At 51.2% G+C, this 27,218-nt stretch overlaps 9 protein-coding genes across 9 annotated transcripts; 5 read left to right on the top strand and 4 right to left on the bottom strand.

Annotated features, from left to right (window-relative positions):
- Positions 1 to 1,269: 1,269 nt before the first annotated feature.
- On the bottom strand, positions 1,270 to 2,657 carry AA0111_g3287 (hypothetical protein; the record flags this gene model as incomplete). Its single annotated transcript, XM_028649154.1, has 2 exons — positions 1,270 to 2,379; positions 2,448 to 2,657. 2 exons carry the CDS (start codon positions 2,655 to 2,657, stop codon positions 1,270 to 1,272), a joined length of 1,320 nt encoding a protein of 439 aa, XP_028509202.1.
- Positions 2,658 to 3,335: 678 nt separating this feature from the next.
- On the top strand, positions 3,336 to 4,298 carry AA0111_g3286 (hypothetical protein; the record flags this gene model as incomplete). The annotated part of the gene is made up of 2 exons (XM_028649153.1): positions 3,336 to 3,472; positions 3,521 to 4,298. 2 exons carry the CDS (start codon positions 3,336 to 3,338, stop codon positions 4,296 to 4,298), a joined length of 915 nt encoding a protein of 304 aa, XP_028509203.1.
- A 1,108-nt stretch (positions 4,299 to 5,406) lies between these two features.
- Positions 5,407 to 6,434, top strand: AA0111_g3285 (hypothetical protein; the record flags this gene model as incomplete). Its single annotated transcript, XM_028649152.1, has 2 exons — positions 5,407 to 5,567; positions 5,630 to 6,434. The coding sequence occupies 2 exons, from the start codon at positions 5,407 to 5,409 to the stop codon at positions 6,432 to 6,434; spliced, it is 966 nt and encodes a 321-aa protein (XP_028509200.1).
- Positions 6,435 to 6,911: 477 nt separating this feature from the next.
- Positions 6,912 to 7,884, top strand: AA0111_g3284 (hypothetical protein; the record flags this gene model as incomplete). Its single annotated transcript, XM_028649151.1, has 2 exons — positions 6,912 to 6,945; positions 7,007 to 7,884. 2 exons carry the CDS (start codon positions 6,912 to 6,914, stop codon positions 7,882 to 7,884), a joined length of 912 nt encoding a protein of 303 aa, XP_028509201.1.
- Positions 7,885 to 8,543: 659 nt separating this feature from the next.
- AA0111_g3283 (hypothetical protein) lies at positions 8,544 to 10,640 on the bottom strand (the record flags this gene model as incomplete). Its single annotated transcript, XM_028649150.1, has 2 exons — positions 8,544 to 10,132; positions 10,190 to 10,640. 2 exons carry the CDS (start codon positions 10,638 to 10,640, stop codon positions 8,544 to 8,546), a joined length of 2,040 nt encoding a protein of 679 aa, XP_028509206.1.
- Positions 10,641 to 16,434: 5,794 nt separating this feature from the next.
- On the bottom strand, positions 16,435 to 17,466 carry AA0111_g3282 (hypothetical protein; the record flags this gene model as incomplete). Its single annotated transcript, XM_028649149.1, has 2 exons — positions 16,435 to 17,240; positions 17,307 to 17,466. The coding sequence occupies 2 exons, from the start codon at positions 17,464 to 17,466 to the stop codon at positions 16,435 to 16,437; spliced, it is 966 nt and encodes a 321-aa protein (XP_028509207.1).
- Positions 17,467 to 19,108: 1,642 nt separating this feature from the next.
- On the top strand, positions 19,109 to 20,289 carry AA0111_g3281 (hypothetical protein; the record flags this gene model as incomplete). The annotated part of the gene is made up of 2 exons (XM_028649148.1): positions 19,109 to 19,396; positions 19,444 to 20,289. The coding sequence occupies 2 exons, from the start codon at positions 19,109 to 19,111 to the stop codon at positions 20,287 to 20,289; spliced, it is 1,134 nt and encodes a 377-aa protein (XP_028509204.1).
- Positions 20,290 to 21,454: 1,165 nt separating this feature from the next.
- On the top strand, positions 21,455 to 23,238 carry AA0111_g3280 (hypothetical protein; the record flags this gene model as incomplete). Its single annotated transcript, XM_028649147.1, has 4 exons — positions 21,455 to 21,988; positions 22,235 to 22,769; positions 22,833 to 22,881; positions 22,935 to 23,238. 4 exons carry the CDS (start codon positions 21,455 to 21,457, stop codon positions 23,236 to 23,238), a joined length of 1,422 nt encoding a protein of 473 aa, XP_028509205.1.
- A 465-nt stretch (positions 23,239 to 23,703) lies between these two features.
- Positions 23,704 to 24,588, bottom strand: AA0111_g3279 (hypothetical protein; the record flags this gene model as incomplete). Its single annotated transcript, XM_028649145.1, has 1 exon — positions 23,704 to 24,588. The coding sequence occupies one exon, from the start codon at positions 24,586 to 24,588 to the stop codon at positions 23,704 to 23,706; it is 885 nt and encodes a 294-aa protein (XP_028508963.1).
- Between the last annotated feature and the right edge of the window lie 2,630 nt (positions 24,589 to 27,218).

Genomic DNA, 27,218 nt, shown 5'->3' with positions numbered 1-27,218 from the left:
AGCCTCTTGTTCAGCGATGCCGCCGAATTTGGTGGACAGTTTATATCCTCGATCGCCAAATGACGTCTTTGATGGGTCTGCCTCAATCAATCCACGACGACGATATATCCTGCCAGCCCCCAGACTTCGTAGGCTCTGCTCAGCGAGCTGCAGCGCTGAACATGCAAATCAGACTTGCACGTATACATGCTGAGATAGCTAAAAGTACGTGATGTAACCTCTCGTAAAAGCGATGACTGACTTGGATGCCTAGCTGTGTATGGCTCGAAAGGTCGCCTGCGCAAGAAGTTTGTCCTAAGCATCAAGGCTGTTTTGGACGATCTTGGGTCATTGGCGGAAGAGCTCCGACAATCATTTCCTCTACATGCTGACGAACGCTTTGGAGGCATCTCGAGGATGCCGGCACATCTACATTTGTCGTATTACCAGGCAAGACCCAAACTCTGTAGAACACAGAACCAGTCTGACAAATATTTAGACCATTGTTGTTGTGACGAGGCCATTGCTTTTCTGCTGCTTGAAGAAAGTCTTTGAGTCACCAAAAGAAGTGCGACCATTGGTCTCATCACGCAAAATACGGCATCTGCTACACATATCACTTGAAGCCTCACAGAAAATCTTGAATATTCTGGAAAGTCTGCAAGATCAAGGATTACTTGGTACGACAGTTTAGCCATATAGACTTCTCCCGTACTGACTACATTATAGAGACGTTCCTCCCATGGGATCTTGACGCACTCTTTGTATCGACTATGGTCCTCATCCTAACCCGTTTTGTTGACTTCAGCTTGATGGACAACCAAACGGGTCATTTGGATAAAGCCTACGGCTTTATGGAAACTATAGTATCTAGTGGCAACCGAATCGCGGCATTTAGAAACGTGGAGCTCCACAAACTTGAAGAAATGTTAGCGGAGTACTTCGAGAACAGGGAACAGCCACCCACTGCGTCACCAAACACGATCGGCTCGGGCCCAAGCATGCAACATCCACTCTCCTTTCCTGAAGGATATCAATCTACAGCTGGGTTACTGAATTCAGAGGACACGCTGCCACCTCCCTATACAGGGGTAAGTGATGAGGGGAGTGGATTTGGTGATGATTTGACGGCTGAGCAGATTCTGGCTGTGGCTGAGTCTATGGATATTGAGGGAACGGATTGGCTATCGTTCGCGACTTTAGACAACTACCAGATCCTTGATTCGAGTATACAATGAAATGTAACAAGAGTGATACAAGGCTTGTTGAGCAGGTTATACGCGAGAAGCTTTACAGTTTGGACTTGGCCGCTTCTTCTTGTACTTCGCGGACCTCTCTAACATCTCCTACCCTCCAGCTCACATCATCATCAAAGCTCTCTCCCTGCGCCTTCTGCTTTGGTATTCTCCAACGCCATCTTGAGATGCTTTGTGCCCTGTCGCGCGAGTTTAGTAAGCTGTGCACCCACCTTCCGACTATGGGGAACATTTTGAAACCATGGCCAGAGTCGCCTGAGAGCAACATGACAGAAGAGCAGGTCTCGGGTACGTAGTCGACGATGAAATCAGAGTCCGCTGTATCCGCAAACCAACATATAAACTTCTTTACCAGCGGTCGATCAGCAAGATAGGGCAGCGTTTGGCGAAGCAGCTCTCGCATCTTCCTTTCGTCTTCTTTGGGCACAAAGCGCATGAGTCCTTCGGGCGCTTCAGAAACTCCAGTGGCGGGATTGGTATTGATATAGCCACCACCCATTGGACACAGCTTTAGGAGGTTCGTCTTTGGGTCTGGTTCGAAGAAGAAGCCGAGATCACGAGCGTATGTAACGGGGATGCCGCGCAGTGCTGCGGTCTCGTCGTCAGTGAGGCGGACGTGTGCAACAGACCAAGATTTGGCAGACACCTCGGTACCAAGTTCGGGGACAATCTTATGTGCTGCAGCGCCAACGGTAACGATGACTAGCTTCGCAGGGTGAAATCGACCGGCTTTGGTTTGAACGCCGATACTCTTTCTGCTCTTTCCTGAGCCTTCGTAGACGATGTTCTCTATTGCACCAGCTGTCTCTCCCAAGAAAAACCTGACACCAGCCTTCACTGCTTCGCGATATATCCCCCTCAACGCGTTGGCGGAATGTACGTAGCCGTTGTATTTGCAGAAGTACCCTTTCCAACCAGGCATCTCTCCAGTGAACTGCCATGCCCCAGCTATATTGCGTACTTGTTCAGCTCCTGAGATAGAATGGAGGAAAGGCTTCATCTCCGGATGTTTATCAGCAGCTGCTTGGAACTTGCGCATCGTGTCCACTGCTTTCTGTGGTGCGGCACCTGAAACGCAGTTTAAGAAGCCAACACGGTGGAAGTAAGGCGCATATAGAGGAGTTTGCCAGGCGTGGGTCGCTTCCTTTTGGTTCGTCAGTTGTTAGCACATCATCCTCTCACGGCAACGCTTGGATCATCCAGGAAACTTACGACCGCCAAGTTCGTATAGAAGTCATCTTCGTATTCCGCTCGCATAATTTTGTTCAGATCATTCGCAGCGGACCATCGTGACGGAATCTCCTCGTCTCTCTCGAGGACCGTGATGTTTGTGTAGCCTTTAGTTGATAGCTCGAGAGCTGTGGAGAGACCGAATGCTCCACCGCCAACGATGGCTATGGGATCGCTTTTTGAGACGTTCATGGTAGTAAGGTAATAAGAGAATCAAGGTTTGGCTGCAAATACAGAGACCTCAGAGGGTTATGATACATGTTCTGCATACGCTTGTCTACTCATGCGACGCGTATGCCAAGTCTGATCACCAGACGGAACTATCGGCAGAGGCCCCATCATACTGTCAATACGGGAACGAGACCGTTGCTGCACGTATTGTCAAACCCCGCAGATGTTGTGAGCGTTATCGTCCTGTCGTGATCCCAGCCCCCTGATCTCAATGAACGCTAGTGTTATCGATAAGATCGACCCGCATAACGCGTTGTGCTTTCCTGCACGATCGGATGGCCTCCCGACATGACACAACAGCAAAACTACGTAGGTGTCCGACCGTACATTTTTCCCTTTTATGGACGATGACGAGAGTCTATCCGTTGGCTTCGCGGTTTGCGAAGACAACCGTAATGTTCAGTCCGACCGATGTCGCCCGGTCACACTTGCGTGGCCTAGAGAGATCTAGTTGTCGGATGCATTGCGAGACGACAGCGACTAGACAAAAAGACCTTGACGCCTAATGCTATGGGTACTGATCTAGATATTGTCGAATCAACTTGGTGTACGGATGCGTAAATTGGTACATATGGGTCCTATGCATTTGCGCATGTAGTGAGCGTCACACAAGGTGAACGACTCACACAACACTACACAATGTCGCAGCAGCTTATGCAGAGTGAGAAGAATACCTGGGGGAAAGGACAGGTACTGGCAGCTGTTTTGGCTGGAGACGTCGCCGCGGCGACCATTTCCGCAACAGCGATCAGTCCTATCTTGACAGTCATTGACCGGTAAGTCGTGATTCATGTTCTGAACTTCATCTTTTAACAGTACTCCAGTTCCGTAGTTGAGAATGCCGCCCCAGCCAATCAGCCTCTGCTATCTACCCTGAGAACCAACATCCTCAACTCAGTCCGACGGCCACGGCTGCTCTTTGCAACAAAGCCTTTCTTCTACATGTGGACGCTCTATACAGCCACATATACCACCGCCAACGCAGTTGAGAGCATAGGCACCGCACTTACAGCGGGAGCGGATCGAATACTCATCAGTTCTATTACGTTCATTTCAACATGTCTTGTCAATGTACCTCTAGGAGTATGGAAAGATGTGCGCTTCGTCCAAGCATATGGTAGATCCGTAGAGCAGGTTAAGTTCAGCAAGATGGTGGGAAACACGAGACCAGTGGCTTCATCTATACGGTCCACATCCCCAGCGCGAGCAACTAGGTCTTCGCGAACCATCGCCGCAACTTTCCTCTTCCGCGACGCCATCACCATATTCGGATCCATCAGTCTACCGCCAATGCTGAGTTCAGCCGTATCAGCACCAGATCCTCTTGTTCCAGATCCTTCGACTAAGAACGCCGCAATACAAATCTTTACGCCAGTTCTCTCCCAGGTAGTGGCAACTCCTCTACATCTACTGGGCTTGGACTTCTACACCAGCCCAGAAGGCAGCAGTGCGGAGCGGACGCAGAGAATAAGAAGCGCCTTATTACCAACGACAGCGATAAGATGTGCAAGAATCATTCCAGCTTTTGGAATTGGCATGGTGATGAACACTTGGCTGAGGGATTGCTTTCATGGGCAGGTAAGAGGTAGCGTCTCTCCTTAATCAAGTTGGAATATGCATTCTTGATGGATGAGGTAATCCCATTGCGTTATCCTGATTTCGACTGTAAAAAAGCTCTCGATAGTCTTGATAGCAGACCAATCTGGTAGCGAACCGCCGAGATGTTGGGGCTTTGCGGTACTGTATTGTCTACACTATGCATTCTACCCTGAACGAGGTATGAACGACCCGCTCGATTCTCTCGATGTTCAAGTGTACTTTGCGTAAAGATGAGGTCCGCTATAAGGCCGATATCGTCACCCGCATAACCCGATCCAAGCCGCATCATCAATCGACCCCGCTTTAGCCAACCTGCAGAAGCATTACGCTTTCGCTCATTTGTATCATTGGTCTTGAAATTCTTATCACTTCGCCCCTTACATTCTGCCAATAGTGTACCAACCATATCTGGGCTTCCCACGCGATCCGGCTGCACGTCCGAGTGACGGTCATTGACGCGATAGTCACGAGTATAGCAATGCCCCACGTTCGAGACGTCGAGCGGGGTCATGCACTAGGTGATACATAGATTGAGATAAGAGTATGTGATGAAGAGGCGGAATTGAAGAAACGCTCTACACTTATCAGATGAGTACCTTGTAGTACTATTCTGTCTTTGCTCGACTCTCTCGTCTCGACATCACACACTGAAGTCATGATGCTACAGCAACGGCTCATTAGATCAACGCTTCGCGGTGTAACCTGCAGGAAAGGCCTCGTCAATGGCTTCAATACATTCGAGATCCGGCTCAGCTCCACGACCGCGCTTCCACGGATCAAAACATCGACCGTATATACGCCCAAACAATCGCTTGCACAACATCCGCTATCAGCGATGCCAACACACATGTTGCTGCGGTCACTTTTCATTGCCACAGTATCGTCCAATAAGTTTCTCTTAATACCATCACTGAAGCTTTTATCTTTCTTTGCTAAACCAAACCGAAGCCTCCTCTTCAATGTGGACCGAAATCCTGCATTGAAAGCTCTTTTAAAGAGAACTCTATACAATCAGTTTTGCGCAGGAGAAACAGAACAAGAGACACGAGCGTGTGTGAAGCAGCTGAAAGATCTGGGGTTCAAAGGAGTGATATTGACGTACGCGAAGGAAATGGTATTCGATCACAAGAATGAATCCGCAAACCATCATACCTCAGACAAGTTCGTTGATGCAAAGGCTGTCGCAGTACATGATACGGATATCGAGGCGTGGAGGGCGGGCACGTTGAGGACTCTTGATCTCATCTCGGAGGGAGATATCCTGGCTCTAAAGTATGTGTAACAGCAAGAACGGATCAAGGGAAGAAAGTACATCATTACTGACACTACTGCAGAACAACGGGAGGTGGCCCAGCAGTCTCAATGGCATTCAGCAAAGGCGAACTGCCACCCCAACAGATGCTTGACGCCCTTGACGAGATCGCAACTAAGTGCAAAGAGCGCAATGTCCAGATCATCGTCGACGCAGAGTCTCAGCACTGGCAGAAAGGCATCGCTCGTACAAGTCTTGAGCTGATGCGGAAGTTCAACCGCGATGGCAAAGCAGTCATCTACAACACCTACCAAGCTTACCTCAAAGACACCTCAGACGTACTCGCATACCATATGGCAGAGGCAGAGAGAGACAGCTTCACACTTGGTCTTAAGCTCGTTCGAGGCGCATATATTCTCTCCGATAACCGTTCGCTGATCCACGACACCAAAGAAGATACGGACAACGCCTACAACACCATAGCTCAGGGTGCTCTTCGTCAGCAAATCGGTATATTCGGTGCTTCCGGACCCTCTGCACGCCCGTTTCCCTCTGTGAATCTATTTCTCGCCTCTCACAACCGCGAAAGTGTACTCTCAGCCCATAGACTTTACCGTCAGCGCTTGGAAGCTGGTCTACCAACTGTGCCTGTCGCGTATGGACAGCTTCACGGCATGTCCGACGAAGTCAGCTTCTCCTTGCTGGCTGAGAAGAGCGAGAATGGTAAGGCGCCCGAGGTATTGAAGTGCACGACCTGGGGTAGTATGGGCGAGTGTGTAGGGTATCTGCTTCGTAGAGCAGTAGAGAACCGCGATGCTGTGTTAAGGACTAAGGATGAGTTTACCGCGTTACGGAAGGAGGTTAAGAGGAGGTTTTTCTGGGCATAACTGGCATAGGGCGGCGAGGTTGCAGTGCATGGTAACGGAGTAGACTGATTTAATGGATACATTGTTGTAAAAGGTGCAATTTCCATCATTCGTGCTTTAGGGTCGTCATCACACCAAGTATAGCAACTCCGTACTTGTTACTCGACGGCTACTATCGGCACTTTGGCGTTATCTTTGTCATGGTGTTTGGGTGCAGAAGAGACGTAGGCGCACAAGTGGGCCTCCGTAGTCGCTTTCCCCGCTGATAGTCGCATGAAGAAAAGTGGGGACCGGTTTCCCTCCCGAGAACCATTACACAAGTCGAAATGCAGGCCTTTGTAGGGTCGTCAAATAAGGTTCTGTTGACACTCAATTTCTTCGAACAAGAACTTTGGTCATACACAGAAGTTGTTCACCTCGGTCCATCACAAGCCCTAAAGTTCTCCTTTCGAGCTTCAGCAAGAAGCACCCAAGATATCAGCACACTAGGAAGTTACCATGCCAGACCAAACTCTCTGTATACTAGGATGTGGTAAGTTATCCCGAACGCAAATAGGAATAGATAAGAGTATGCTAAACATCCTTTGCTGTAGGTAATCTCGGTACGCCTATCCTCAAAAGCCTCATCACCGCCCCTCCGGACTCTCTCAGTGGCATCACTCAATTTGTCGCCTGCGTTCAAAGTGAGGGTTCAGAAAGGCGACTTCAAGACCTCTTCTCCCAACACAAAAATGTCCGTATTTTAAGGAAAGACAACATAAGTGCCATCAAAACCTCAGAGGTCGTAATCCTCGGCGTCGACCCTTCACAGGTCGAAGCAACATTACAAGAGGAGGGTGTCAAAGAGGCATTGCAGGGAAAACTCTTAATCAGTATAGTAGCAGGCTGGTCACGCTCTGCACTGGAATCACTCGTTGGCGCAGACCCGGAAGCAAAAGACGACGGAAAAAAGACGTGGGTTCTGCGTACACTCCCAAATGTAGCAGCACTCGTCTCTCAATCCCTAACAGCCATCGAACACCATCCCTCGCCCTCTTTCCCAACCCAATACTCAGCGCTAGCAACAGCCATATTCTCTCAGATTGGTAAATCACTTCCTATTCCGCCCAGTCTTATGCCCGCTACCACAGCTGTCAGCGGCTCCACGCCCACATTCTGGGCCATCATAGTTGACAGCCTCATCGACGCCGCTGTGGCTGTGGGGGTACCTCGTAAGATAGCTCAGGACCAGATTTACCAGAGTATGAGAGGCAGTGCGGAGATGCTTCAGAGTGGGATACAGCCGGGGGAATTGAGGGATATGGGGACAAGTCCGGAGGGGTGTACGATTGCGGGGGTGATGGTGCTGGAGGAAGGTGGGGTAAGAGGCGTTCTAGGAAGAGCATTAAGGGAGAGTGTTACAGTTGCTAGAGCGATGGGCAAGGTTGGGGAAGGGGAGGAGGTGCATGTCAATGATACTAGGAAAATTTAGGTTGGGCCTGGCAATCACGGGTCGAGATAGACGGAGCGAATGTGACAGCAGACGCGCGAGTGCCTATACACAGTCAGTTCAACCATCCATAATAAGGCGAACTTCGTCGTAGAAAATCAACACGACCTTTACATCACCATGGCATACACAACAAGCAACAAGTGAGGTATTAGAATCATCAACATCTGCTTACTACTCACTACCTACTCACTGGATATAACCTTACCCACCGCAGCGTAAACGTACATCCAACCCAACCAAAGGGGCGCATGTGCGTGCGGACACAAACTACGCCTTATTCCGTTGAACCCATGCTAATGCATCCGACTGCAATCAAGGTATTTCCCCCACCTTTCGCTCATAACCGAGCTTTCCGTGAATAGATATAACGCCAAGTTGGTAGTGAAGTTGAAACGCCAAAAGTAACCCAAATAGGTATACCGGAGCTGAAGTAGCAAATGAGATCTGTTGAGACGCCCAAAAGGAGAATACACACATGGCTGGTTCGGAGGTTGAGAAGGAAAATATACACGGGTGTGTAGAGTGTGTGACTGTGTGTAAAATACGAACAGAGAATAAATGCGGTGATACTTCCTTCTCTTTCTTTGTTGTTAAGCCTTCTTTGGACTTTCAATATTGTGTAGACGATGTTGTCATGTCTAGAGGATGCCAGCCCACATGCCTGGACCTTGTGGGCGGAAGGCTTGTGCAACCTCAGTACTGCAGCACGATCTCTTCTTGCCAAAGTCTTTCTGGATAGGAAGACGCGAGCAGTACGGAACAGTGTTCTTGGGGGACTGCAGCCCTTTGGGTTCACTGCGCGATGAGAAGGCGAATGAGTGTGACACTGATCTATCAGGGAGCACAGGCTTCTGAGCACGGAGGTCGAATGCGGAGCGAGTGCTGTGAAGCAAGTGACGCACGTTCTGCTGGAGGTCGACTGAAGACCTTCCACGCTTACGACTCGCAGGAGCGACAAACGCAGGGCTCTCAACCTTGCCTGGCGAAGAATCCGAATCATCGATATGGAAGCTGTCCAGATCAGGTGAGGACATGGCCTCGCTTGGAGCATACTCGTATTGCTCCTTGCACTTCGACAATACGGGGTACGGAAGCCTCGCGCTGCGACAGGTCGCCAATCGAGCCAAGTTGGCCTGATTTTGAGTTGGCGCCCAGCCGGCAGATGAGACCGACGAGATTGACGAAGCACGAGAAGTGCGTGAGTTGTCCGAGATCATTGACTCTGGAGAGGATGATAGGGATGAGTTGGAGGGAGCCAGGGAAGGTCGTCGGGTTGGGAAGTGATACGCTTCTAGTCCATTCCTGACGCTTGGGTTGAACTGGTCGACACAGGTGCGCGCCAATGACGAGCACTGTGCCTGTTGCATTGCCGAGCACATCGATGTGCGTCGCGATGATCCAAAAGCCATGGCACTCGCTGCAGGAGTGTTGCTGGTAATGGATTGCGGCGTCAAAGACGGTGTCGGCAAAGGACCCAAACGAGCCAGTGATGGCAGCGATGGAGTGTGAGGAAGATCAGGCTTCGGCTCCAAGAAGCGAGGCACTTGGTAGCGCGACGGAGTTGGTGTGCTCTCCTGGGATCCGTAACCATCGAGCGACGGAGTGCGGTAAGGCGACGCGTTCAGCTGTGGCCTCAGAGGAGGACGCACAGGAGTGTTGGGTGCCTTGCGAGTCACTTGAATGATGTCCAACTCAGGCGTCAAGACAGGGATGACGTCTTTCCAAGTGTTGGGAATGGGAGCGCCAGGTGATGGCGGTGGAAGAGTAGGAGTGTGCCTCAAGACAACTTCTTGCCACTTCTCCCATACCGAGTCAACAATGTGGAGTTTCCAGTTGACAGCCTCGAGGAAAGCCATCTCGTTGGTGTTGATCTCACAGACCTTGAGGCCAGAGATCTTACTCCATGCGCGAGCCGAGTAGTTGCGGTCCTGCAGATACTTTGAGGCGAGAATGAGCGCAGCAAGGAACATGCGACGACCACACTGCAGCGCACGAAGGGATGCATCTTCAGGCTGAGACATGGTGAAGTCATGCTTAGGCAGATGAGGCTTGATCAGGATCAAGTAGTACAAGGCAACTTGGAGAGTAGAGTAGCTTGTGCGAGAGCGACGAAGTGTCTCCTGAATGAACATGCGAAGGGGAAGTACTCCGCGTCCAGAGGCATTCTCACAGCGGCTCTTGGGCTCAGAAAGTTGCCAGATAACCTCAACCATCTGGGTGGCAGAATCTTAAGAAGGGTGAATCAGCGGGGGAACCATGGTCCAGGGGTAAAGCGTGTACTAACCGACGAGGCAATCGACGAAGTTGACCTTTCGATCGGATTGCCGTACCAATTGGGGTGGAGCCTTTTGGTTTACAGCTGCCGACGATCGACGAGGATTCTGTCGTTGCTCCAGTGGGGCCAGAAGCTCGGTGCGCAGGGAAGGTAACCTCTCCTGTGCGGGCTCCCGGCATACTGCAGATTGATACTGAGGATATGTGCTAACTCGGCTGATGGGCTGGAAAGCTGACAAGCTTGCAGGGTCGACCGAGGTCGGCGGTGCTACTTGGTTGCGACTCCATTCTTCTGAGTCCCAGTTTGAGTGAGACGATGTGGAGCTTGCGCTGGACGCTTGTGACGCAGCGTCTGAGAATACTGATGAGGTGGAAGAGGAAGCAGAGGAAGAAAGGGGAGCGGCATAAGGGTGGGTCTCAACCATGTAGCCGTGGCTAGGGAGAGGAATAGCAAGACTCATGATGAAGGAGGGGTAATACAGGACGGTACCTGGTAAGGAAATGTAGACAATAAGGAGTGAGCGGAGATGGGTGATTAGGCTTTGTCGTTACGTCTCGAAGTGCTGACCGTTAGGTAGACCTGGAGAGGTGGCGCAAGGCGTGATCGGGTGGTCGTGGGGTGACCGAGAACTTAACCGATGGGACAAACCGTAGAGAGCAACCCTGTGAGCTCTGACGTATATTTCGAGACGCGGTTCTCTTTGTTGTGTGCTGGAAGAGGCTAGGTTTCGAAGGCGGAACGTATACGTAGGAGGTTGAGGGGATTGACGAAGTCGCAGGTGGAAGTAGGATTCGAGCAGTGTCAAGTGGTCGAAAAGCTGCCAGGTGCGGACTAGAGCGGGCTCCAGTCGCTGTCAACTGCAGAATCACCGAAACAAGACCGTTGTGATAGACCGACCGCGAAGCACTCTGATATTGCAGCTATTGAACAGCGGGCGCTGTCGCAAGAACTGGATGTCTGAGGGGATGCGGGGGGATTCTAGCAAGCGAGGCCTCGGATGAAGGCCTTGTTTCCGGAAATACTGGTGAATTCTGAGTGACGAGTGACTGGAGTAGTGTTGGCCGAATGGCACATTGTGTTGATGGCAGGCGATGTGGGAAGTGTTCGAGGATGGTGACTACCGTGAGGAAGGATCACCAGGCTGAGCGACTTCGTGTATTCGCGGTGGAAGCGCGGATGGTTGTTGGAGAGTGTTTGTGTGGGAGTGTTTGTTTGTTGATTTATTATTATTGGGTGGTGGTGTACATAAGAGCTGTTTGCGGGTTGGTGGTGTAGAGGTCTGACGTGTGAGGAAGTGGCGGTCGGGGAGTCGGTAAAGGTAGGAAGGCGCGAACAGAGGGGGTACTGGTCGCGACGCAGGTACGGGAGAAGGAGTATAAAAGGACAGGCTCTCTCGTCTCGTGTCGTGTATGACTGGAGGCGCGAGATGAGTCTATGCGGTAGGCGGCAGTGTGGCGGCGACAGAGGTCGAAGCGTCGGCTGCTACCTGGACAAAGATGGGACGGTTTGCGGTTTGGGTAATAGTTGGGTAGGCGACAGAGAACAGAACAACACGTTAAGCGGTTGGCGTCCTAGATTAGGCCGCAGGGGGCGCTGTAGATGTTCGTGAAGTCCATTGCTGCTGTCTTGATGAGGGTGACGGGCTGGGCGGCGCTGGCGATACTAATAGGAACCCCGTAACCTACAGCGCCCCCAGTCCAGTCCAGTCATCGCACCCGGGCGCTATGGCCAGCTTGCCTCTTTGCCACACAACCCGACCTTGGAAGACTCATCGCTCGCGCTTTTTTTATTTGCCATCGCAGGTGGAAATGGCAGTACGTGATTTGCAGTGGTGGTTGCTTGGGCAGCGATATCGCCATCCCCCACTCTATTGTTGCTCATACACTCGTTGTTCAACACGTTGCTGCTACCATGCCATCGAGCGTGAGACGAGACTGACGCTCCATCATCACGCATGGCGGCTTCCTCCTAGGCTACAGGCAGGCATGCCAACACGGCCTGCCGCCATGCCTGGCGCAGCGGTAAATGGCCGTCTGTAACCCGCCCATTCCCTGGGCGCGCAACGAGGCTGTTCACGCTGATTGCGACGCGACAAGCTGCTGCGACACACGGCGTCTCCTTTCCTTTCCCGCTAGGCGCGTTTGCTCTCGAACGCTCCGTGCCATGGTAGCGCCAGAGTCCCAGACTGTCTGCTACACCCCCTCACAAACCCCGTTCAGCTATGTTGAGATGAAGGGACCGACCGTCTGGGAGCCAAGCACGCGTCTTCACATTGCCTGTTGTGTCATTGGGCGCGCCAAAGACGCCATCCTGAGACGGGTCATTTTGTGCCTTCACCGTGCTTTTCGTGGCTATATTTGCGGCCGACCCCCTCGACGGCTGCTGCGACGCTCGTAATCTCAGCTGCTCAGCATGCGACGCCTTCATTTGCAGCGCATCCGATGGTCCATGCCGTGATGTGATGCGATGCAAACATGGCTGAAAATCGCTCAAGGCAATCGCCCGTCGCACACGAGCCCATCGTGATTGATGACGCAAAAGGCGCAAGCAGCAATGAACTGCTGCCAACACATCGCCGCCTTGCTCTGCTATGCCCTGCTCCACTCTCGCACACCGCAGTGGCTGATGACGCCGGACCTCTTCCCCAAAGCGAGTCCAAACGCGTCCATCTGCAAATCGCCTCGGCTCTCTTCATCCGACCAGCGACCGCTCTGAACAGCTCTCCAGAGCAAGCGATGACCATGGTTCGCGCCTCCCACGCCCTCAGCAGAGTTTGCAGCTGCAGGCTGCATCTTCCCATCGTCGCCCCTTCCAGAAGCGCCAAGTGACCGACCTGCTGACGACTCATCGGCGCTGCCCGCCCTCCATTAGCCTCGCACCAAATCGGATGCCGAGTTGATCCGGCAAGACAAGGCCTTGGTTTGCGGGCTGAGTCACCTTGACACACCAACGAGAGCGACCTCACCATCTCCGTCGCAGGCAGACGAGACATGCCCTCTAGCGTGCCACACATTCAGCAGATTGCCTCATTCAACCGCTAAAATTTGCGCAATCCTGTGTGACCAGCTTTCAGCCTTCTTGTGCAAGCTGTAAGACACATGATACCGTGTCTACACCAGTCGCGTCCAAAAGCCTGGCGCGTAGCCACAAGCTAGCATGAAACCGTGACCACACGCTATGTTGATGATGAAGTAAAGGAGGTATGACTCACTGCTGCCTACAGTAGGTCATCCTTAAATCACACCAGCCTGACTTGGTTGGGTAGGCAACCATGGTCGGCAAGGCTGTGGCGGGACTGTTTTCCCAATTCAATATCAGCTATCCAAATCTTCAAACACTAAACCTGTATTACAGCAGTAAGAGAAACACCTTCTCGATAGAAGAGTGGATGCGTTCATGCAGGGTACATTCAGGTTCCGATAGATAGTGTCACCCACTGTACACGATCAAAACCCCGAAAGGTGTTGGCCTACCGGGAGAGACATAGGTTCAGCCTGCTTCGGTGGCGCAAGCGAAGTGGGAACGGCTGTCCAAGTGGGAACGGCTATCAAAGTCAATGTGTCATGTATTCTAGAGCTGACTGTTGATGTTGGGCCGTGATTACAATTGCCGGAACATGTCTCATACCTTTTATCTAATATCGCCAATCCATTCCATCTGTGACTGCTACAGCTTGCATTGGGAAAAGATCCATCATGCGTTATACATTGTCTCATCCGGCAACTACCAGCAGTCCATATGCGCTGCTGCTATGTAGTGGCGTCTCCAGGCTTTCACATTGCAGGATATTGGGTACCTCCATCTGCACCAACCTTCAAGAGCTTCTTCTTTTTCTTCTTGTAGTGTGAGCTCATTATGCGATTTGGGTAATATCCGTACTCAAGACCTCTTTCTTTCATATCTGTCGCCGCTGCATTCTGCTTCTTCTACGCATCCTGTTTCTAGCTTTCAGATAATCACCCAAGGGACAGATAGTCAATCGACATCTCAAAGAAGTAGTCTTCTGATACGCTTAGCAACAGTGGCTCTCGATTCGCGTTTCCTTGCGTAGAAAACGTGGCTATTTCCTTCACTTCTTCCAACTTTAAGCACCATTACCATCTTCGATCATCTCTTCGAATACAGTCGATACGTTGCATTCTTACCGCTTTAGCTACACCAGCCTACTTACATTTCACGTTGTCGTTACGAGTGAGTCGGCTACCTTCATCTAAGGTGTTTAGGCTAGTCTTCCTCAGTACTGAAGGGACGAAGTCTGCTGGTCCAAGCAGCATCAGATTTGATGTGCTCTTTACTACAAATGCAGAGATTTATGGCATCTCATGGATGTTTGGTGCAGCTTCCTTCAATCATCTCCTTGCAGGTTGACAACACGCTAGAAGTGGCGTGGAAATCAACCTCACCGTCACCGATGCGTCAGAATTCTTCTTCGATAGCTCAAAGGGTGTCTATGATGACCCCAGCCACTGGGTGTACTAAGACACGATCACCTGTTACAGAATCTGGCCCATGCCTGGCAGTTTCTATTTAATCCTTGTGTTTTGATCTTTTTGGTATCCTTCGGTCTTTTCACCTGCTCCCTGCGAGTTTTTGGTATGTATCTCTCCATCAAGTTCTGCAGCGAGACGTGGTCTTTGACGTGGATGTCATCAGGAAAGGGGTATATAATGTTTCCATCTGCGGATGTAAACTTGGAAGAATCGTTTGCTTGCATGTCAGATGCGGAGGTGTTCTACAACTGTACGGCCCAGTAGCGTTGGCTGCCATCGCTGTGAGTGATTTGTGAGGTGGCTAATCTCGATAGGAGAAAGCAAAAGCCAATATAGTGTTTGCCTTTGGAGAGATGGAGACAAGGTCAAACGAGAAAGACACATGCCGAGGTGGCTCGCTAGTCGAATCATGGTTCCAGTACGCCTGCAGTACTTGAGTTTAAACAATACCAGTTGTAGCTGGCTGACCACTGTCCTAGCATCATTCAACAGTACCCCGTTGACTGCAAATCTTCGAAGCAACATATTAGGCAACACGCTCCTATTGAAATTATCATCGCACACCACAAGCAGACGATAGAACATAACAGGTATTGCTAATGCGATCCTCGTCATCGAGAGCAGTCCTAGAAGCGACAGTCAAAGCCTTATAGAGGGATGGCTCAGACGAGTTTCATGTCTGAAAATGAGCTCAGAATTTACAATGGATCACAGCCGCTCTGCAATGGATAGACAGGAATAATCAAATCAGTAGCCAAATTGTCAGAGTCGACTGAGATTGAACGACATCGGACTGGAGGAAGATATGCAATTGAACGGGGGGACTGGATAAGCTCTCAGTCCACCACGAGGTTCTTGCTTTGGCGATTTTAGATGTGCCAATCGTTATTGCGATATGCGAAGACAATAAGAGTACAGCGGCAGAAGGACAAGAAAACCATCTCTCCTCATCACCATAAACCCAGATTCTGCCAGTATAACGACGAATTCCGCTGGCGAGTAACCACTCCGCCAAACCGTAAGCCGTCCCTTCGCTCAGGAGTTTCCAAGAACGAAGCTCACCTTCGGCACGCATTTCGCGAGTAGCATCGACATCACAAAATCTACTAATGAGGTCGCTATTCTCGACACAGTAACAGAACGAAACCGAAGGGAGACGGCTGAAAAGGCAAAGAAGCAGAAGGAGAAGAAAGTGCCGAAATTTGGAATAGGTGGGTGTTGCACGAACGACCAATTAGAAGCATACAGTGATCACTGCAGGGAAGGTCGATATCCTGAAAGCAAGGGTTGAGCATCCTCCCATCGTTGGTGTGGCTGGGAGGTGTTCTAATGGTGGAGGCTGGGGTACTCACTCACTAGTCGCCGCTATTGCGCCTAACAGCGCATCGTACCAAAGAATCTCAAAGATCGGAGGATTCGCGCCGATCGCGGTGTAACGTCACCAGTTTTTGATTTGAGTTATCGAAATGCCACCGGGTATGATCGCCGCGTTCGGATTGATCTCTGGTAGTAGGCCGATGGATTGATCGGCCGAGGTTGATACACTGCACTGTTTCTACTCTAATATACAAAACTCTAAAGACGGGAGTGAAAACACAGTACTCTTGAAAAAGGATATATGGGTTGCAATAGAATCGTGTATATCTATAAGACACGATATGGATTCGCTCAGTGTTCCTCGCCTGTAAATCATGCGCTCTTAATCTTTAGTAATCCGAAAGGCTATAAACATCCAGTCGCGTGAACTTCGCATTGACATGTACCTCAGCGGGAACCTCCAGACATGAAAGGGCAAGCACCCTCAGTGCTAGAAGACGTCGATACTTCAGGGTGACCAGCAGGCATGCTCTGTAAACCTGACATCTTTTCTTCAGTCGTCATTTTATCGAGAGCTGCAATGGTCTGCTCGACTTCCTCCTTAGACTGGATGAATTCATCAGGCAGTTCTTGCTCCTCAGGCGCCTTTACACCAGCCTGAGCTTCGTCAAGAGCCTCTCCTGGTGACATGTTCTTGGGCTTCTCCTCCTTCTTCACTACACCGTCTGGTGCGATCTGTCTGAACATATCCATGGGATCAAACCAAGTGCGAACGGCCTGTAGTTGCACTTTCTCGTTGACAGTGGCGACAGTAACACCCTGAATATCGATAGAACCTCCATGTGCTTTGGCTGTGACCTTCTCCCCCTTGTTGTTGAAGCCGACGTAGTCATTCTTCATTTGGCCCCAGTGTCGCCATCGGAAGCTTACTGTCGGTGGACCGCTGTAGACTTCTAGTACTTCCCATGCAAATGTAGGCATCATGCGCTTGAACGTCTTGTGTGACGAAGCAAAATCAGAGTAGTCGGGCGAGTAGTATTCGTTTGGCGCGATGATAGCATTGTATGTGCCGACCTTGAGCATGGCCTCCGCACCTTCAGGCTTGCCGCCATTGATGGCAAATGAGTAGTTCTCACGATCGATTGTACGCCAGTCGTCAATGCTAGGCTTGAAGGATGCTTCGACTTCCCAGTTCTTGACGAGGTTTTGTACAAGCTCCGGAAGTGATCCGGCTTCGTGCGTCATTTGCTTTGCTATGCATTCTTAGTAAGGTGCACTGCGTCTGACCTGCAGCTTCGCTACCATATGCAGTAACTCACTCTCAGCAAAAACCTTTCTTGTTTTTGAGTAATCTGGGGCTCTGCCGTATCGCCACTTGGCATCTTTATCTCCAAGGACAGCATCAGGATTTGTGAGGTAATCAGGCAGTGCGGGTGCAGCTTCCTGCGCAGGCGGCTGCTGAACGTCTGCACTTGCCATTGTATGTTTGGGATATGGAGTGAATGTGATGAACGGGATAAAAGGGTACAAAGATGAAAGACTGGCACTGCGGACGAGCAACTTTGCCTACTATTAGTCTGGTATGACAAAGAATACTATAAATTTAAGGTAGTACGAGTATGCTGTCAAACCAAAGGGAGAGTCTCGCGCTTTATATGCCGAGTGTAATCCCTTGGTCAGGATAATCCCATAGCAGACAAGACCAGTAAGCAGTGGCTTGATGACCCTGCAGTTGTAAGACGCAGAATTTATCCAGTAGCTTGCGAACGGGAATATTGGAAACCTCCGAGAGGGCATGCTGAGGCGTCTGGGCGAACTTTCGAACTGTAAGGCGAGCTACAGAGGCGAAATAATGTGGGGTGCAAGCCGTCAAACTGATAGCCCGGGCATGAACTGCCTGGGCCTAAGGGTCTAGTGTGTTAGACGAGTATGTCTAGACGCTTACATGGGCGGGTTGTGCCGTGTCAAGGTCTACATTGGATGGATTTGTACTGGGGTGGTACGTAGTCGTTAGCTTTGTGTAACTGTTGCACAGCCGCCAAGGCTTGATTGCAAGGCTCCATATCCAATTCCAGATTGCATACCGACCTCTGCTTTCGTTTTGCAAGACTCGAAAGTCCACCCATGTTGGTTCTCGCCGTTGTAGCGCTGTAGCGGCACGCTTAGTGCGAGCGCCATAAGGGACCAGGATGAAACAACGGAAGACGTGCCGAGCGGGACATCGGTTGGGGCGCGACCCCAAGGAGCAATATATAGCTCGCCAATATGAGGTTATCAGGATCCACAGTCGAGACTCTGGTTCCAAGATGCATTGATATTGCCACGCAAAACAACACAGCCGAGGTTAGGAGCTCTAGAACGAATGTTCTGTAACGAAAAAAAGCGTGGGTCAATTTCTGATGAGTGCTGGAATTTGATATACTAGGACTGAGTTATCGCTGCAGCCAATGGGTCTTCTGCACTCTCAGAGCGCGTAGCCAGCAGCTTCCCTGACAGTTGTAGGCCGAACACACGGAGATCCCGAGGTAAAGCTAGTGACGCCCTGAACACTGGTCGCGTATCAGGACAATTGTAGAGTTTGGTACAAGGATGATCTCCTGTAGTGCTTCTTGCCAGGTTGCAGCATGACGGTCGAAGGTTGCAAACTCATTCTTGTCGAGAATGTTCATTGCAACTGCGTGTTACATATGATACTCCTCTAGTTTCCTCTTCTACAATGCAAGTCAATCTATATCTTACCGGAAAAATTGAATCTGGGGGCCAACAACTGCGAATGAAAACAATCTGTGGCGCCGTTGTGGCGGCTGTGCTGTGTGCTAACTGCTAGCTGCAGCGAGCGAGAAGCCTACGAGCCGCTTCGTCAGGTCTCGCCGATCATCCAGATAATTCACCCACATGGCGGGAACTCCGATTCTTCATGTGAGCTGCTAAACGTCCACGTTGATGAGGTTCGGTATACTGGTGAAGACATGTCCGAGCAGGTAACACATGAAAGCCTATCGTTAGCGCGGTGACGTCATTCTGATATTCAACGGTCCGCGATAATGTATCGCTTCACGCGTCCACAACGCAGACCTCCTTTCTATTCCTGCAAACAGCTGCCATTTCCCTAAACTTCAAAATGGGACGTCGAGATCGCCTCATCAGCGCGTCTATCTTGCGCGCCATCTTCAGATCTGACGCGCCTCGGAAAGATGAGAGCGCGCATCTAGGCCTGTTTGCGCGTATATACGCCTTCTTCGCCCTCTTCAGTCTTACCCTAGCTCGATATCGCGCGTCTCTATTCAAGAAGTTAAGGAACGATACTTGGGAGATTGAAGAGGAAGGATACATTGAGAGCTTCCGCTCTCCTAGCAAGGGCAAACGGACCGACCTGGTCCCCATAGGAGACCTGGGATACTCTGGATCAGTACGGCTAAATATGATATCTGAGAGCAACCAGCTAATGCGCAACAGACTTTCTTCACAACGCCTAATTCCAAGTATCTAATCAAGTCACTCCCACGACAGTTCGAGCAATCCTTCTTTCGCGATCGTCTCCTCGAACCCTATGTCGAACACATGGAGCTGAACGAGGACTCCCTCCTCGTCCGCATAACAGACCTCCTCTACTGCCCTACTGCCACCATCGGTGCTGCACTAGGTGCTGCACCAAGCCATCACATCATAATGGAGAATATCCTCTATGGGAAGTCAAGTTGTAGCAAGGACCAGCAAAAACGTTGGGAGACATATGATCTGAAGCCAAACGATTACTTCTATCCTGAACGCGACGTGGCTAACGGACGACTGGCACCTGAGAGTGTCAAGGATCGACTTATTGATGAGTTTGAAGACAAAGTCCGAGTAACTATCGACCAGAAGGAGGAGCTCATTGCCCAACTCTCTCGGGACTCAAAGATCTTACAAAGCAACAACGCAGTGGATTATTCGTTGTTTCTCGTCCGCTATCCCGCCGACCTGAATTCGGGTGACGTGCCGCCGCCCCCCGGTCGAGGATCTACATGGCGCACAGGTGTCGTATCGCGTGACGGAAAGTGGGTTTACCGAGCCATCGTTCTCGACTTCTTTTGGTCCAAAGACGCTCTCCAGGCGCATACGATGACGGGACTGGTTAAGCTATTCAACACACTAAAGTTTGGGAAAGACCATGGCCCCATGAGTATTACTACCACGAGCGATGAATACAGACAAAGATTCCTCGGAATGGTTGAGGACATGGTTGAGGTTCCAGACAGTGCTGGTAGACCCGCTGGAGAAGTACGTAGCCCTGCACCAGTAGCTGCTGATCAAGTGGTGTAAAGCGGCCCATGACCGCTGATGATCTTCATTCCATTCTCTTCGCTGGTATTACAGCGTATGATTAGTTTGATACACAAGATACCCGGTCCATGTCTGCGCATTTGGGCTTCCAGTTTCTAATCACATTCCTCAATGAAAGCCATACAAATGCACACAAGAAAGCCATGTTTCGTGACCCATGACATGATGGCGGTGAGCACAGAAGCTTGAACATGGCGTCATCGCACATAGCCCCAAGCATCTGAGTGGTTGAGGCTGCGACGCTGACGAGCCTTGCCAACGCACAACCATCTCACGATAGGCCGCGCCCGCCACGCCCGGGTAATTCCTCGCAGGAGCCTTGCGTTTTATGGCATTGCGACCCGGTTTTATGCAAGGGGTACATGGAATGCGTATTCCGAGGAGGCTTGGTCCCGTCCGCAGCCGGCAATGAGGCCAGAACTTTGTAGGATTGCATGCGGAGAATAGATGCAGTGGCAACCGTGCGTCGCATACAGGTGAATACGACTTCCGAAGGCCACAGTGGGCGAAGCCTGCGTCGCCTCAGCATGTCCAGAACAGATATGGGAATGAAAAGAGGCGTCTTTGTGGTGTTCGCATCGTGCATGGATGACTGCGAGATCAACGTTGATCGGGATGCTTTTTGCATCGTAGGATTCATCTACAACGTCTATGCTGATCCCCGGGTTGCGGCTCCAATGACAGCAGCGCACGAGCCACGTCGATGACGAACGACGTCATTTTCACGATGTAGACGAGGCGCCTGCCACGGAATCGCACTATGTGTCGAATCAGCTATATTGTCGTCTTTTAAGCGCACCTGCCCAATTGCAACAAATCTAATTGCTTCTTGCCGCCGTACTTCAAAAGTCACTTGCCGCGGCACATCTTATACTTGGCCTCCTTCCCCGCGCTTTTTCTTCTCAAGAAGTCCTCTAGCAACACACCTCGCACATCTCCAAGTACAATCTATATCGCTTACACACTATAACCCGCGCTGCGCAGTCCGCTCCATTGCCACTCGTCGGCCTTCCTGCACACTATCACACCAACAAGGCTCCCTCGTCGAATCGCTGGGACCGGTCGATTGCGCTCCAATCACATCGCTGCTCGCAAGACAACCCTACGTCACCTCGACATCCGGATTTCGCGGCCCCATTGAAAGATGGCAGCCCTAGCCTTGAAGGCCATCAGCGTCGGCGCAGAGAAGGTTCCCGACAAGTTCTTCGAAAAGATCCCCGGAGGCTACTTCACACCCGCAGAACAGAAAGAGATCAAGAAAACCCGTAAAGAACGCAGCGACAGACACGAAAGAGAACGACACCACAGCGAAGAAAGATCCAGTAAGCGCAGCTCACGACAAGAGCGCAGCCCGCCGATTGAGTACTCCGACTACTACACGGACGACACCGACTACGAGCGCGAACGAGAGCGACGAAAGAGAGAGCGACGACGCGCAAAGAGCACTGGAACGACTGCTAGTAGAGGTCTGAGTCGGGGACGACACAGTAGACATAGTAGCGACTTGGACGGACAGCACAGCCCTCCAAGAGACATGGCTCAACCACAGCAGGGACAGCCCTACTTCCCTCCTCCGCCTACATCCGAGTATAAGCCGTATAATCCACAGGAGTATGCTCCTAGCCCCGTCCAAGATCACCGCCCATCTGCTACTCCTGCCTACGGATACTCTCCTCAGGTAAATAATCTCTCATCTTTTCGACGCGCGACGCTTGCGACAATGCCCGAGCATCCAACACCGGCGAACAGCTGTCCGCCCATGTTGAGAAGCCGGACAACGTCGACTTCGTCCACCCCTTTCTCTTTTCAACCTCATTTGCTTCGCACTCTTTCTCGTGGTTCTCCCGTTTCTGCTGCTTTCACTCCTTCTTACGAGCCGCCTCTTGCGGCCTTGCTTCAGCGCCCACTTACTAACACTCCGAAGCCAGCACCTGCAGAGCCACGTGGTGTCACCCTAGACTATGGCCAGCGCGATGCTCCCAGAAGCTCTAGGTACATTCCTGGCCCTGGATACGCGCCGTCGCCCGCGGTAGACGCGCCCATTCCGCCTCCACCTGTTGGCTCGAATTCTCCTATGAACCCCTACCATCATACCGAGTTCCCTGCGACTGGCGCTGGCTACCAACCGTCTCCGCCGCCCTTTAGCCGCCAGCGCTCCAACTCTCAGCCGACTTTTGCGCCTGCTTTTGCGCCAGTGCCTAGCGCAGTCTACCCGACCTACATTCCCCCGTCCGCTGAACAGCCAGTGGTCGCTTACAACGACTCCCAACCTCGCTCTCGCCGGGAGAGCACCAAGCCTCGTCGTGAACATCGTCACAGGGCTAGGTCCGTTGACTCTCACTCCCATCAGTCCCGCTCTAGCAAAGACCACCGTCGAGATGATTCGCGCATGACTAAAGTGCGCGATAGATTCGATAGCATGGATCTGCGCGAAAAGAGCCTGGCGGCGTCGGTGGGAGGTGCGTTGGCGGGAGGATTTGCGGGCAGGTCGTTGGGTAAAAGTAGGCTGACCACGCTTGCAGGAGCAGCTGCGGGTGCGTTGGGTGCCAGACAGATTGCGACACGCTCAAGGTGAATAACGCCACCCCATACTTGGCTGGTTTCAGTTCTAACAATGCCAACAGAAGCCGAAGCGATCGCCACTCCACGTCCCGTTCTCGCTCCCGATCCCGGACTCGCGCGCATGAACGTGAGCGCAGCAAAGGTCCTGGCTTGCGTGCTAGAAGCCGCAGCGTAATCGATCGCTTCCGTTCCAAGTCCCGTGGCCACGACGATCGCGATTCGCGAAAAGACGATAGGCGCGATCGCGATCGCCGTCCAGACCATGGATACGACTATGGTCGCGATGATTACGATTACTTCAGTAGCGACTCTGAGGGTGATGGCAGCCCTGTCAAGACGAGGCGACACCGAAGGAGGGACTACTAGATGCGTTCAGGAACGTGAGAAAGTGTAGGTTTCTACACGACTGTATTATTATACTTCTTCCTCTATTTGCCTGTCTTCTGCGTTTCATCTATGTTCCGCCTTGACTGCTTTTCGGCATGTATGTATTGATATGAGACGACGGTTTACGATTTACGACAGTAACGAAGAACGCGATGTGGGACAATTACTCTTTACATTTGTGGAACGAGATTTCAGCGCCTTGATTCAAGCGTCTTTTTTGTTCGCATGTTACTGGTATTGTGAAAGAATAGCAATAGAGAAACAAAAACACAATGCTTCCAAATACTCCAGTGCACTTCCCTGTACATCGAACTCCTAAGCCAAAGTATGCAACAAACGCCCTCTAATGCTCGTCGTATTCTCGACTCGTGGTATCATGCCAACGCTCCTACACAAACAACATTTTAGCATCCCGTCATCTATCTTTCAACCCTGACCAGCGCCCTATAAACACGGAAACGGAATCAAATTCACTGTACCCTCCTCCGCAAACTCATTTCCTACACCCGCCTCTTGCATCGCAGCCTTGAACCTGATCTCACTCCTAGCCGCCAACACCTGGCCCGCCAACTCCACGAGACTCTGTCCACAAAGCCTCTCTCTGCCGACCATGAAGTCAAAGTAACTTTCTGGGAAATCGAAATGCAGGCCGACATCTCGAACGAGTAGGTCCTTCATTGCTTTCCTCAAGAGAGAGTTGCTGTCCGCCATGTAAAATCCCGTAAGTAATTTTTGCACTTGCAGTCGCTCGATGTCGGTTTCGGATTTGGTGCTGACACGGTGAGGGTCCTGGCTGGAGGTGTTGTCGATGTAGCGGCGTGTGTCTGCGCAGAGGGTCAAGCTGAGTAGACTTGGCGAGACGGTGCTAAGTAGATAGGATAAGCTAGTTGTGTAGCGTCTGGCACCGATAGACACGGGTTTCCAGACGCCGTCGCACGAATCCAGAGTTGTCGTCATGGAGTTGGGGTAGTAGAGTAGATCGACTTCGAGATGGCGGACTGAAGGAAGGTCGGTAAGTTGGAGAGGGGGTTCAAAGGCTCCCGAGCCTTCTTCTTCTTCCTCTGCGACATCATGACTGAAGCTGCTGCTGGATGAGGTTGGCGGTATGGAGGTTATGTAGAAAGTGTTTTTGCCAAAGAATACAGAGCGGGCTTCGTGGTAAATTTGCTTGTTGGTTCGGAGAACGGCGGTATGGAGGTCGTATTTGGTCTCATGACGGGCAACGGGACCTTTGATGGATGTAGGGGCGACGAGGAGGTGTGTATAGATGTGCAATCGGAGTTCTGGGGGGAGAATATCGAGGAAGGGTGAACGTGTTGTTTTCGCCATGATGGATAGATAGCTTCTCAATCAATTGGGTTTTTCTGTCGACTTATAATGAGTTGACTTGGTTGATTAGTTGGTGAGAGGATATGGGCCGATATGTCGTATCGAGAAATGAGGTTCAGATCCTTCGCAAGGTCAGCCCTATGGATCGTGAGACTACTCGGTGAGAAACGATTGTAGAGGTCAACTTTCAACAGCAAACAACAGCCACAGCAGCGCGCGAACCCCTGGTCTTTATTCTCGTTCCATGGTATCAAGTGACCCAGTCCACAACCGTCATCTGTCGCAAACCCATGAATTCATTACACTTGACTCGCTCCACCTAGCATTCTAGGAAGCCATATAGCCAGGAACCCCTTCACTGGTAAGAGCCTTAGGAGACCCTTACCAAGAAAAACGCCCATGCGCTCACGATGCACACTTCCAAATACTCCTAGCTCTGCCGTCCAAAGACGCGATTGACGTGCAGATCATCGATGTTCGCAAGGATCATGTGGAAACACTGAGGCGTTCGGCTGCAGACACCCTTGCGCCCAATGTACCGGTGTAGAAGGTGATGAAACTATGGTAGGTGCTCAGGTGGTTCGGCAAGGCTCCGGAGGGCATGTCGAGCGGCTGGCTAGGTCGCTGGCAACTGCCACCGCCCCGACATGTCAGGGAGAAAGTCCGGTAGCGCGTCTATGGTGTGTTTCTAGAAACATTGAAAAGAAGGTTTATTCGATTGAGAACAGACATTTCAAGAGCGTAGCCTGGCACGTCGGCTACGCTAGGTTTGCAAGTTTTGTTCTAGAGTGCTTCGACGGACGGGCACGGAAGAGCTTTAGCCACACGCCTCTGATACAAGTCTCACGAAGAGCGTTGATGAGGCCGACACGGCGAGAGTACGGCATCATGTAAAGTGGAGTTCTTAAAGTAGATGTAAACTTACTCTTTTTTTCTTGTTTGTTGCCGCATCGGCATGTTCCTGTGGTCTGGAAAAGACCGGGAGCCGGGCGATTTTACTTAGTCGGGCAGACTCCAATCGTTCCTGCTCTCTCCTCCCCCAGGACGACTCGGCCGAAAACTCCGATGCCCCGAGTAACGGCGCCGTCTTGTCCACGTCGACTCCACCCCTTGTAGATAATCCAAAACAGCCTCAAGTCCTAGATTGCAGCCCACTGTGTCGACTACGGATATATTTTGCCGTGGCAATCCTTCTAGCTCCTGAGCCAACGCCTCAGATGCGACCCGTTAGCGCGCTATGCACCAGCCACGCCGCGCAAGGCTCAAACAATCGGCAGCACTACCAAGCCAAGCCACGGCATGTAAGATACGAGAAGCAGAACGGGAACGCACATGGCACGCTAGCAGGATCAGCACTAGAGGGCCGGGAAGAACACTTCCACGCGAATGATAAACGAGGGAGTTACTCAGGTCGGCTCCACACCATCTCTAGTTCCATTGAATCGGAAAGGGCGTTGTGCCTCACTCATGCAGTCTCATGCACTGTCGAGACATCGTCTGACCTGGCCTTGGGCTTTGATCTCTCTTCCTTTACCGCTACTCGTCGGAAGCGCGATTGTCGGGCCTCAGTATCGACACTACATCCCGCGTCGAACAAAGAACCGAATACGACGAACTATGGGAGTAAATCTGACATGCGGCAAGCCAGCCAAGATGGACCCCTGTGTCATGGTATGTCTTTGCGTTTTCTCCGAACTATACAATCGGACCCTGAACATCTTCTACGCCCATCCTGTACATTGTCCATAACCCTTCCGGAGCTCTATGCGCAGTCTTACTTTGCTCCACCCGCCTCACATACCATAATCCATCCTAATGACGCCTATCAAGACGCCCGGGCAGCAAAGCAGACCCTATTTTCCAACGAACCAAACCTCAGGGAAAACGCTTTGATCCATACAAAGATAGCGGTGTGTAACCGGATACAACTCCGCACTCTCAACTTGCATAATCCACATTCTCTCGTGACGAGGAGGGCGCTTACCATCACAAACGGTCCGATCTTGGGGCGTCTCCAAGGAAAGGAAAACCGAGAAAATTGCTTTTCATGCATTTTCGTGCATTTGTTGCAATCTAAATCCATCAACTTGGCCGACCGGACAGCAATCTATCCAGATTCCGATCTGGATGTGGAAGGCGTGCCGACCCCTCCTAATTCGCCGCTTTATTTTTCTTTTTTTCTTTCTTTTCGCCTTATCATGTGCATGTGAAAAGATTATATTGCTTGCTGGGCACGAATAGAGAATAGATCTGTTTGTAGTCGAATGCAGGGTAGCGAAAACCATGTCCATATGTAAGACGATGGGAAGCCACATGGGTAATGCCTGTGCGTCGTTTCTGCAAGATGCCGGTGAGACCAGTGGTGCGGAAGGGGCAGGAGTTGTCGGCCTAAAGTTTACTCACTCTTTGACTCCCAGACCCTGGACGTTATGAGGTCAGAGTGGTACGATATTTACCATAAGACGGGCAGACGTCGGTGTTCTGGGCGTATGCGCCATTACGCGGATTTTACGCGGATATTTTATCTTCTGAGAGATCATGTAAAGGGTCATACCGTGACAGGGTGTCAAGCCTGGGTTTAGTGGCGGGGGCGGAAATTAAGCTTTTGGAAATGAGCGGCGATTAGGAAT

Source organism: Alternaria arborescens (genome assembly GCF_004154835.1).
Source record: "Alternaria arborescens strain FERA 675 chromosome Unknown contig_6, whole genome shotgun sequence".
NCBI lineage: Eukaryota > Fungi > Ascomycota > Dothideomycetes > Pleosporales > Pleosporaceae > Alternaria > Alternaria arborescens.
This window is presented reverse-complemented; position numbering and strand designations above follow the sequence as displayed.